Below are 11,915 nucleotides of genomic sequence, written 5' to 3'. Positions count from 1 at the left end.
TGAGAGGGGGATCTTGAGGGCTGGGCATCTTAGAATCTCCGTACCTTCCATCCAGGCTTGTGATGATGATCATCATCACCCACTGTCCTTTGAGACAGATGGATGCCAACTATGGTGATCCAAAGTCAAGGAACTATGGCCACTGACCAGGTTTTAAATAATGGTATTGTGCAGAAGTGTTTTGTTTTTGGCTGACATAGACACAGGCCAAATAGATTCCTGTTCACAGTTTCTCTATGACTGTATATGTGCAAGAACAATTGTCCCACTTAATATGACCTCCACAACTAAAGGCTTAACTAGTTTTGATAATGCTGTAATCAATATGCCTTACTTTTATATTTGTCGGTCCTTCCTGTACTTTATGACTGGTCCCATAATAGCTTGGTGAACTTTGTGTACAGAAAATAGCACCAATTTCACCCTATACTTCAGGCAGGGCTGACTTAAATAGCGACGCGTGTATCAACTTTAATTGGTTTGCATTTAGGCATTTTTGTTGCACATAATTTTGTTGGAATTCTATTCTGTTATATTCATACTGTACTGATTGATATTAATACAGTTCTGTTTTATAAGAAAAGTTGTACCATGCAAAAACAATTCTGCTTCTCTAGGATTTTTAGCTGTAGATGCAAAGGAGCTTGTTTCAAAAGTGATACTGAATACTGAGTTAGTCTTGCTCAAGACAATCAATAGGCTGACCAATCAAATATCATAAAACACAGAAGAAACTGTATTCCTAATAAGCAGGTCTACTCCATAAAACAGCACTTTAACCCTGCCTGTGCTCATTCATCTCAGCTGGAATTTTAGGGAAACTAAAGATAGCTCAATTTGCATCTACTTGACACCTACTGGAATAATAGCTCTGGATAGCACTTTCCTAGCATTTATTGATAAGATATTGCCGAATAACAAACTAGCAACAGTAAAAAGGAATTTACAAATTATAATTTCAAGCTAGATTTTATTTTGGTATGCATTCCAATTCTGTTCTGTAACTCTAGATCATGGCTAGTCTATATTTCAATTCCATTAACGAGCTTTTGTTCAGTCTGTCTTCATTTCCTTACCTAACAGTAACATATTAATCTCAGTATTGAAAATTTCAATTGATCTTAGCCTTTGTTGGGGAAGAAGTTCATTATTTCCTCAACAATCCAAGTGATAACGTGCTAAATGATTTTATATCAAGGTTATATACATCCAATTTAAAATTATGCTTTGTATTTGATTGTTTTTCTAAAGATAAAATTTATCTGCCCAATGAATCCTTGTTTTGAATACACCTGCCCCAGTTGAAATGCAGATAAAATATCCAATATATTTAAATGCTAGCTAAACCACAGCAACTACCTCCAGATTTCAGGTTCGTGAAATCTAATCTATCATAGTTGTAAGTGTATTTTCAGCAAGTCATTTACTGTATAAAATACAAAAGATTGCCATGCTTGTTAGATGTTGCATGCTTTTGACATTTGTTAGTAATGTGTTGTGTGTTAATTGTTAGGCATCTCAATAAATCAATAGAAAACTGAATTATTTAAATCTGCCACAGACTTTTATTATCAGCAGCAGGATTCCTTCCCAACTTTAACATGGGGCCTGTGAATTTCACATTGCATTTTGGGAAATTAAAACAAATAGAGTCTGCTAAACAAGCAGAAAGGAGACGCTAGTGAAGGTCAGCGATACAAAAATAAAGTGTGGCTCAGGAACTACCTTATTGATCTATTACAATTTCTCAGCTTTTCCATTTCAACGTGAACTGAGTAAGTTGTTGATCACATATTCATTTGCACCTTAAAACTTGGCTTGTGTTCCACAGACATACTTTTAAAGTCAACTTGTACATGCTGTATGTAAATAAACTGTAAAGGCCTATAGATTATTGGCACTTGCCATATCCCTTACAGAAACTGATATTGTTCTAGTTCATGTTGCAAAATGTACCACTGGGAATTTCCTGGCCCATATGGCTCAAATGACAAGGGAATACTTGGGAAGGTATTGAGAACCTCAAGTCTACTGTATACACACAGCTCTGCAGAAGATGGCTTCAGAAGAGAATGCCTAAAAAAAAACTGCACACCAACCTACCCACCCTGTTAGACACCACCTACTCCATTTGTGGAAGAGTTTGCAGTTCCACATTGGCCTCATTAACTGCCACAGGACCTGCAAAACCAGAATGAAGTAGTTATCCTTGAAGTCTCAATGACATTCCATTCAGTGTGGAGGAAAGGCAGTCACCGCAGACCCCACCCAATCAACACTCAAAGTGGTACAGAAACTTTACCATCCAGGTCCTGGAAGAGGATGAAGAGAAAGTGGAAACACATGATCCAAGAGGAAAAGACAGAGCTAGAAGAAAGGCACAGAAAAGAAAACCAACATATCTTCCCCTGTATTCTGATTATCTATAATCCCATGTCATAAATACTTAAATATAATGGGGATTGGCTATGGGTAATTAGCATTTAGAGGTTATAATGTGTCACTTAATTCGAAAGTTATGTTGAACTTTCACACCCATTGCTATCAAATGTGTAATTTACAGCAAAGAGGAAGTGGAAAAAAAGATTAAAACATTACAGAAGTCTGAGAATAAAGGGGTATAATGAAATGGCATCTAAATGGCAGCTTTAAGACTGTCATTGTAGGGACTTTTTCCAGCCTAATAACTTTCTAGTTCAAAGAAAAATATCTTGTTACTTAACACAAGAGAAACAGGACAAAAGTGCAAGAATTAATAAACTCTAGGAGGTATGATATTGGTACTGATGAGACCAACCAGTAGAATGTTACCGATCAGTCCCCCTCCATCCTTTTCACAGAAATTTCACACATGTAATCACCTGCCTTTCATCATTTTTTAAAGTAAAGATTGGGAAAATGCCATGTGTTACACAGCCGTTAAAGTAACTGAGTGGAGTGAAATGAAATTTCAGTTGTCTGACACTTAAAACTGCCACAGTACCCCAGTAGTCTCTTTGCAACCTTTAAAGCAGGTTCAGCAGCTGATGAAATCAAAGGGTCTTATACCTTACACTGTACAATTAGATTTTACGCAAATCTAACTCTGTCTATTGAGGCACAGAAGTTGCTTGTTTTAATGGCGATTTAAACAGTTGAGAAACAGAACACCATAGTCTCCATTTTATATCTCAGAAGCTCTTTACACATGAATTTCCAACCTCAATAGCACATTAGTTAGAAATGGATTTTTTTTTTCTTTTCTCTACCTACTACCCTCCCACATCCAAAGTTCATAGTGCACAGGTCTAGAGCTTGTTGTAGCAGCATTTTTTTTTTAAAACATCAGTATTTTTGATCTTCCAAACAGCTATCCAGCTGGGAATTTGCTTTTCTTGTTTCTGTGGAACCCAGATCACCCCCAAGTGTCAAGTTTCCTGGATGACAAAAGCTTCACGGCATAAGTTAGGGAAGGCAGAATGTCTCTTTAACTGGACGCAGTAGCAATCGGCTTCTTCAGCTGCTGATTCATAATCTCCCTGGTACGGCAAGCTTGAACCTGATCATAGCAGGAGTTGCATACCAGCACAGGGTCATATAGCTGCTGATCTGGAATAGGTAACTTCAGGTGACAGCAGTTGGCACAAAACACATTTCCACAGTTTCTAAAAAGAAAATAAACAGTTACAGGTATAACAGCATTAAGTAACGGCACGAGTACTCAAGTAGCTAGCTGTAATGGAATTAAACATCTAGCGTCGGGTATGATAATCATTAATTAATCCACCATAAAAATCCATCTGGTTCACTCACATCACTGGCTTCCTTCAATCCATTACATTGCCTGGTCTAACTTGCTGTACATGAGACTCTAGACTTAATATAGTTGACACCAACATGGCCCAGGAAGCCACTTAGTTCAAAGTGGAGAATGTTGTTCCTGTTTACTCATCCATCAGCAACGATGAGAACCACTCTAGTCATCTGCAATTTGTAGGGACTGGACTGGTCTGTGGGTACACGAATGGCTGGAGAGGCCAGTCCACACTCGAGAGGTTCTTTGGCAGCATGAACAAAAGGTGGCAGCCATGTTGGGTTCAGCATCACTGGCTCAGGCTTTCCTGGCTAGGCCATGTCTCTCTGCTGCAATTATTCTTTCTGCCTTGCATGTCACTGCACCGTTATGGTGGAGGAGCGTCACTCAATGCAATCCTGGGCAGTATGCTCCCATGTGTCTGAGTTGATGCCAAAGGTGTTTAGATAAATTTTCGTGGTGTCTTTACAGTGTGGGAACAGGCCCTTTGGCCCACTAAGTCTATGCCGACCATCATCCACCTACTTATACTAATTTTATAATCAATCTTTTTGATAGCCTCCCCAGATTCTCATCAATGCCTCAACCCTCCATCTCCCCACAAGATTCTATATCCCACCTGCCTATTGAGCGCAGTCAACAACAGTCAAATAACCAGCAACAGGCACATTTTGGACTCTGGGAGGAAACCAGATCAGTCAGAGAAAAGTGCACAAGTGGGACTTTAAATCAGAATTGAGCCTGGGTCTCTGGCACTGAGGCAGCAAATCCACACATTGTACTACTGAGCTGCCTTTCGGTTGTTGGCCTTTCTATAAATACCCACATCATGCAAAATGTTTAATCAGTAATATGCCCACACTGAGGAAGAGGAGACAGTAGGTTTGTGGTGCACTACATTCTTAAACACAAGAAAATATGAGCAGGAGTTGTCTACCTGGCCCTCAAATGTATTCCACCATATAAAATGACCATGGCTGATATACACCAGGAATTGCCATTCTATGCTCGCTCTCCCTTATCCCTCAATTAAGGGATTGATTGAGCTGTGGAAGTGAGCGAGGTCCTCAATGAATACTTCTCTTCGGTGTTCACCAATGAAAGGGAACTTGATGATGGTGAGAACAATATGAGTGAGGTTGATGTTCTGGAGCATGTTGATATTAAGGGAGAGGAGGTGTTGGAGTTGTTAAAATACATTAGGACAGATAAGTCCCCGGGGCCTGACGGAATATTCCCCAGGCTGCTCCACGAGGCGAGAGAAGAGATTGCTGAGCCTCTGGCTAGGATCTTTATGTCCTCGTTGTCCACGGGAATGGTACCGGAGGATTGGAGGGAGGCGAATGTTGTCCCCTTGTTCAAAGAAGGTAGTAGGGATAGTCCGGGTAATTATAGACCAGTAAGCCTTATGTCTGTGGTGGGAAAGCTGTTGGAAAAGATTCTTAGAGATAGGATCTATAGGCATTTAGAGAATTATGGTCTGATCAGGGACAGTCAGCATGGCTTTGTGAAGGGCAGATCGTATCTAACAAGCCTGATAGAGTTCTTTGAGGAGGTGACCAGGCATATAGTGCAGTGGATGTGATCTATATGGATTTAGTAAGGCATTTGACAAAGTTCCACACAATAGGCTTATTCAGAAAGTTAGAAGGCATGGGATCCAGGGAAGTTTGGCCAGGTGGATTCAGAATTGGCTTGCCTGCAGAAGGCAGAGGGTGGTGGTGGAGGGAGTACATTCAGATTGGAGGATTGTGACTAGTGGTGTCCCACAAGGATCTGTTCTGGGACCTCTACTTTTCGTGATTTTTATTAACGACCTGGATGTGGGGGTAGAAGGGTGGGTTGGCAAGTTTGCAGATGACACAAAGGTTGGTGGTGTGGTAGATAGTGTAGAGGATTGTCAAAGATTGCAGAGAGACATCGATAGGATGCAGAAGTGAGCTGAGAAGTGGCAGATGGAATTCAACCCGGAGAAGTGTGAGGTGGTACACTTTGGAAGGACAAACTCCAAGGCAGAGTACAAAGTAAATGGCAGGATACTTGGTAGTGTGGAGGAGCAGAGGGATCTCGGGGTACATGTCCACAGCTTCCTGAAAGTTGCCTCACAGGTAGATAGGGTAGTTAAGAAAGCTTATGGGGTGTTAGCTTTCATAAGTCGAGGGATAGAGTTTAAGAGTTGCGATGTAATGATGCAGCTCTATAAAACTCTGGTTAGGCCACACTTGGAGTACTGTGTCCAGTTCTGGTCACCTCACTATAGGAAGGATGTGGAAGCACTGGAAAGGGTACAGAGCAGATTTACCAGGATGCTGCCTGGTTTAGAAAGTATGCATTATGATCAGAGATTAAGGGAGCTAGGGCTTTACTCTTTGGAGAGAAGGAGGATGAGAGGAGACATGATAGAGGTGTACAAGATAATAAGAGGAATAGATAGAGTGGATAGCCAGCACCTCTTTCCCAGGGCACCACTGCTCAATACAAGAGGACATGGCTTTAAGGGGATATTAGAGGAAGGTTTTTCACTCAGAGTGGTTGGTGCGTGGAATGCACTGCCTGAGTCAGTGGTGGAGGCAGATACACTAGTGAAGTTTAAGAGACTACTAGACAGGTATATGGAGGAAGCTAAAGTGGGGGCTTATATGGGAGGCAGGGTTTGAGGGTCAGCACAACATTGTGGGCTGAAGGGCCTGCACTGTGCTGTACTATTTCGATGTTCTATAATTTCCTGATCCTTTAAAGTGCATCTACCTCCTGTTTAAATAGTTCCCAATGGCCCAGTCTCAATAATATCCTGGGGATACATTACCTTTTTGAGAAACAATTCCTACACTTCAGTTCTAACTGTCCACCCTTCGCAGCTATTTCCAATTGTTTGAGACTCTCCCACTCATGAATACATCACAACATCCACTGTATGCCCCTTTAGGATCTTATATTTCAATAAAGTCATCTTTCTTTTAAGCCAGATTCCCCCTTTTAATTGTTAAGTATATGATCCAAGCCAGTATTGTTGTATTAAAAAAGTTACCCAGCACAATACTTTAGAATGATGTAATGCACAAAATTTTGAACTCACATCCCTCAATGTGCTTGTACACACCTAAGTTTTGAAAAACAGTATAATATAAATAACTACAGCAACTGAGCTGGATGCTAGGCTTGATGTCACAATCAACTGCAATGCAGTGAATTAGAAGAATGTTGATTTATTTATTATTGGACCACATCCTGAATAACATATTTTAAGTATGTTTACTCATGTCACTGTCTAGGGTTTAATGACAAATAATTGCAGTGTATTGTGTGTCAGAGTTTAGAAATGCTACAGAAATTTTCACATGGAAAAAGTTATTAAAGCAAGTTAATGCTAGTGTTGAGAAACAGCATTTATTATTCACTTCCCTTCAAATTTGTGCCCATCTTTCTATAATGTTTTCATTCATATAACACCCAAAAACATCAGAATTTCTCGAACCAATACGCACTGCAGAATTATTGTAACACAAAGGTCCAAGGCAGGTTTATAAAGGAACCAAATCGACCCCATTCATCCTCTTTCCTGTCCAACTGCACAAACAACTACTCTCAATTTGGTGTCTATCTATTCCACTGCTTCTGGATTCAGAAGGACCCATCTCCGGAATGGCCCAAATGACTACTTCCACCATCTCTGGTGCAGAGTTCCAGATTATAATCACTCTCCATAAAAATAGTCTTCACACACAACCCTCTGCAATTTTTTTTGTCAAATCTACATTTTATGATTCAAAGGTGTTCTGCCTTATGGAAAAGACTCCTTATTACTTGTACCATCTAAGCATGTCAAATGTAATGATCAGAACAGAATATTCTTCTCCAATCATGGTACCACCAGAGTTCCAAAGAGATTTCAAATAGCCTCCCTGCTTTTGTATTCAATGCTCAACAGATACTGCCACTTTTACAATTAGGGGGACTTAGGTTCCCTTTGGACAATGCTATTTATCTCATCTTTCTTTCATATTATTGCATTAAATGTTAAGCACCACTTTTTGCCCTCTTTGACAAGTTATGTATTCTTATTGTCCATGACCATCCTTCTCACTGTGTACTACACAAGCTTCATGCCATCTGCAAACTTTGTTTGATGGCTCAGTTATGAATGTGTAAAATAAAGTACATCTGTGTGCTAGCACTGACCCCTACCAAACTACAGTACTTCTTGTCTCTACTAGTCCGACCAGGTACTTAATGTCCTGAACTTTGTAATATAGGGGACTACTTTCAAGAACCTAAAGGTCAGCTGTCTATCAGCTATGTGGAACAGCCTCCTCTGAAGGTGCTGAAAAGCTAGAGCAACACACAAAATACTGGAGAAATACAGCAAGTCAGGCAACATCTATAGAGGGAGTAAACAGTTGATGTTTCAGGCAGAAACTCTTCATCAAGGCTGGGAATGTGAAACAGTCTTTGTTTCACCTTGCTCTTGTTCATTCATTTATAAACAAACTGAGGACCTCAATGATTTCCTTTGAATCTATTCCACTGCTTCTGGAATCGCAATGACTTATCTTTGGACACATATCTACCTTCATTTTCTTGGTACCTTTAGTAATGTCAGACAAAAAATGTGGGCAGATTCCACATTTACAATGATTATCTATACCTTCGTCCTCATGCTCTCTGCTTAACCCATCATCACTTCAGTGTGATTGATTAGTTTCTTCCTCGCTGTACAGTGAAACTCTGTGGTATCCAAAACACAGCTAGTGATGAATAACAAAGTCAGTCAGAATTCACAAAGAAAATTGACTCCACTCACCTGCAATGATGTCTCCTTTTGGCTAACCAGAATTCCGAGTCGCAGTTAAAGCAGTGGGATGCCATATGATCAGGGACCCATCGAGTTACCTGGAACAGATGAACCAATCAGAATATCTTTCCTTTGAAAAATACAAATTCAATTGTACCAACATTCAATAACCTGCATCATAAATCAACTACTTATAAAAGACACTAAATGACATTTTAGAAAATACCATGTATTCTCAGAATATATAATTACACTTATGAATATACCAATGTATTTTATGGGCTGGGAAAGTCAAGTGCTTATAAGATGCCCACTTTCCTAAAGGGTGACCTTTTCACATCCTGTATCTCAATCCTTAGCTCCACAGCAAAAAAAGCAAATGTTTGTGAATTCATTTTGTTTTGAAATACTGCAGAATATTTTGTTTCAGTAGTATTTTAATAACTTATGTAATTCATAATTGTAAAATAGGTATATACAATATTACTACTTATTCCTTAATTTTTTTATTCTTACATAGGTACCATGGTACAACAGGGTGAGCTGCCTCAACGGCCATTGCCTAGTAGCACTTAGATCTACTGAGGAGTGCTTTGATAGGTTGGTCATGGCCAGAATTAGTTCCTGCCTGAGCAAGGACCTGGACCCACTGCAATTTGTCCACCATCACAACAGGTCTATGCAGGCACAATCTCATTGGGCTCTCCACTCACCTTTGGGGCACTTAAGACAAAGCATGTGCTAGGCTGCTGTTCATCATTTACACCATCATTGCCTCATGATTAATCAACAAGCTTCAAAGCCTGGGCATCTGTATCTCCCTCTATAATTGGATCATCAACTTCCTCATCAGGAAATCACTCAGTCAGTGCAGATTGGTAATAACATCTCATCACTGACAATCAACACAGGCACACATCAAGGATGAATGCTTGGCCTAGTGCTCTACACCCTCTACACTGATCACTGTGCAGCCAGACACAGTCCAAACCCCATTATAAATTTGCTGAAGACGCTGTTGTTGACAGAATCACAGATGATATTCAGGTGGCAAACATGAGTGAGAAAGATCAGCTGATTAAGTGGTGTTGCAACAACAACCTTGCACTCAACAGCAGCAAGACCAAAAAATTAAGACGATAAAACATAGGAGCAGAATTAGGCCATTCAGCCCATCAAGTCTACTCTGCCTCATGGCTGATCCCAAATCCCACTCAACCCTACACACCTGCCTTCTTGCCTTATCCTTTGATGTCCTGAATGATCAGGAAACTATCAACATCTGCCTTAAATATATCTACACACTTGGCCTCCACTGCAGTCTGTGGCAGAGCATGCCACAGATTCACTACTCTCTGGCTAAAATAATTACTCCTTACTTCTGTTCTAAATGTTCACCCCTCAATTTTGAGGCTGTGCCTTCTAGTTCTGGATACGCTCACCACAGGAAACATCCTCTCCACATCCACTCTATCTGGTCCTTTCAACATTCGGTAGGTTTTAAGGAGATTCCCTCACATTCTTCTAAATTCCAGTGAGTACAGGCCCAAATCTGCCAAACGCTCATTTGTTAACCCTTTCATTCCTGGAATCATCCTTGTGAACCTCCTCTGGACTCTCCAATGACATAACATCCTTTCTGAGATATGGGGCCCAAAACTATTGATAATACTCCAGTGCAGCCTGACTAGTGTCTTACAAAGCCTCAGCATTATCTCCTTGCTTTTATATTCTATTCCCCTACATCTGCCTTCTTTACCACAGACTTAAGCTGTAAATTAACCTTCTGGGATCTTGCACAAGGACTCTCAAGTCCTTTTACACCTCTGATGTTTGAACCTTCTCCCCATTTAGGTAATAGTCTGCACTATTGTTCCTTGTACCAAAATGCATTATCATACATTTCCCAACACTATATTCCAATCTGCTACTTTTTTCCCCATTCTTCCAATTTGTCTAAGTCTTGCTGCAATTGCATTGGTTCCTCAGCACTACTACCTTTGTATCATCTGCAAACTTTGCCACAAAGCCATTAATTCCATTATCTAAATCATTGGCAAATAATGTGAAAAGTAGTGGCCCCTATACTGACCCCTGAGGAACACCACTAATTCACTAGCAGCCAACCAGAAAAGGCCCTCTTAAGTCTCACTCCCTGCCTCCTGGCTGGCACCATTGCTCCATCCATGCCAGCACCTTTCCTGTAATGACATTGGATTTGATCTTGTTAAGCAGCCTCATGTGTGGCACCTTATCAAATGCCTTCTGAAAATTCAAGTAAATGACATCCACTGCCTCTCCTTTGTCTACCCTGTTTGTCATTTAATTGTGGACTTCACGATAGGAAGTCGGGAGAACACTCACCAGTCCTCGTCAAGAGGTCAGCGGAGCAAAGAGTGAACAACTGAGACATCAACATCTCAGAGGATCTATCCTAGGCCTAACACATTGATGCAATCATGAAAGAGGCATGTCAGCAGCTCTACTTTAGTAGAATTTTGAGGACTTTTGGTATGTCACCACAGACTCTTGCAATTTCTTTAGATGTACGGTGGTAATCATTCTATCTGGTTGTGTCACAGCCTGGTATGGGGGCTCCAATGCACAGGATCACAAGAGACTGCAAAGGGTTGTATATTCAGCCAGCTCCAACACGGGCACAGGCCTCCCTGCCATCATGGATATCTTTAAGAGGCAATGCCTCAAAAAGGCAGCATGCCCTCTTCGCATTACTATCATTGGGGAGGAGATACAAGAGCCTGAAGACACATACTTAACATTTTAAGGACAGCTTCTTCCCCTCTGCCCTCCGATTCCTAAATCATCCATGAACACTAACTTGTTATTTGTCCTTTTCGTTATTTAGTAACTTAGAGTAATTTTTTTTATATTATGCAGTGTGTGTGACTACAGTACAAATTTCACACCTTATGTCAGTGATAATAAACCTAATAAGACTGAATATGTAAAAAATGATTATTTCATCATTTAATCTTCAACATAATTAGCATTACTTTCATCCTCATGAGATGATTTTTAAAGAGTACATCATAAGCAAAGAGCAGAGGGGAGACTGGAGTGAGGGGAGTGTGGTTGGGTTGGGGGAGAGTGAAGAAGACAGGTGAGATACACTATGGAGCAGAAAGGAAAAAAAAAAGACAGAAGGGTTGTGCTGGGAGGAGGAGAATGATTCTTGGACAGATGAAGGAGAATGAATGGGTACAAGAGAAAGAAAAGGCCATACATGAGAAACAGAGGAGAAATGATTGCTCACACATGGGGAAGATGTGAAGTGGTGAAAATATGTGAATGATGAACTGTTTCTCCTAC

At 40.5% G+C, this 11,915-nt stretch overlaps 1 protein-coding gene across 7 annotated transcripts in view; it reads right to left on the bottom strand.

Moving 5' to 3' along the window:
* Positions 1–904: 904 nt before the first annotated feature.
* Positions 905–11,915, bottom strand: part of mtmr4 (myotubularin related protein 4) — a 128,281-nt gene continuing 117,270 nt past the window's right edge. For 6 of the 7 annotated variants that reach the window (XM_063031119.1, XM_063031120.1, XM_063031122.1 and 3 more), the window contains 2 exons: positions 8,595–8,683; positions 906–3,644 (listed from right to left, as the gene is read on the bottom strand). In XM_063031119.1, coding sequence (XP_062887189.1) covers positions 3,467–3,644; positions 8,595–8,683 — 267 coding nt within the window. In that variant the 3' untranslated portion in view covers positions 906–3,466. Of the gene's footprint in view, positions 3,645–8,594; positions 8,684–11,915 lie in introns of all 7 variants that reach the window. The other variant, XM_063031118.1, reaches the window with a different exon arrangement.

The sequence above is a fragment of the Mobula hypostoma genome, chromosome 23 (assembly GCF_963921235.1).
Source record: "Mobula hypostoma chromosome 23, sMobHyp1.1, whole genome shotgun sequence".
Taxonomy (NCBI): Eukaryota; Metazoa; Chordata; class Chondrichthyes; order Myliobatiformes; family Myliobatidae; genus Mobula; species Mobula hypostoma.
The sequence above is the reverse complement of the archived record's forward strand: the minus strand, read 5'-3'. Positions and strand labels throughout refer to the sequence as shown.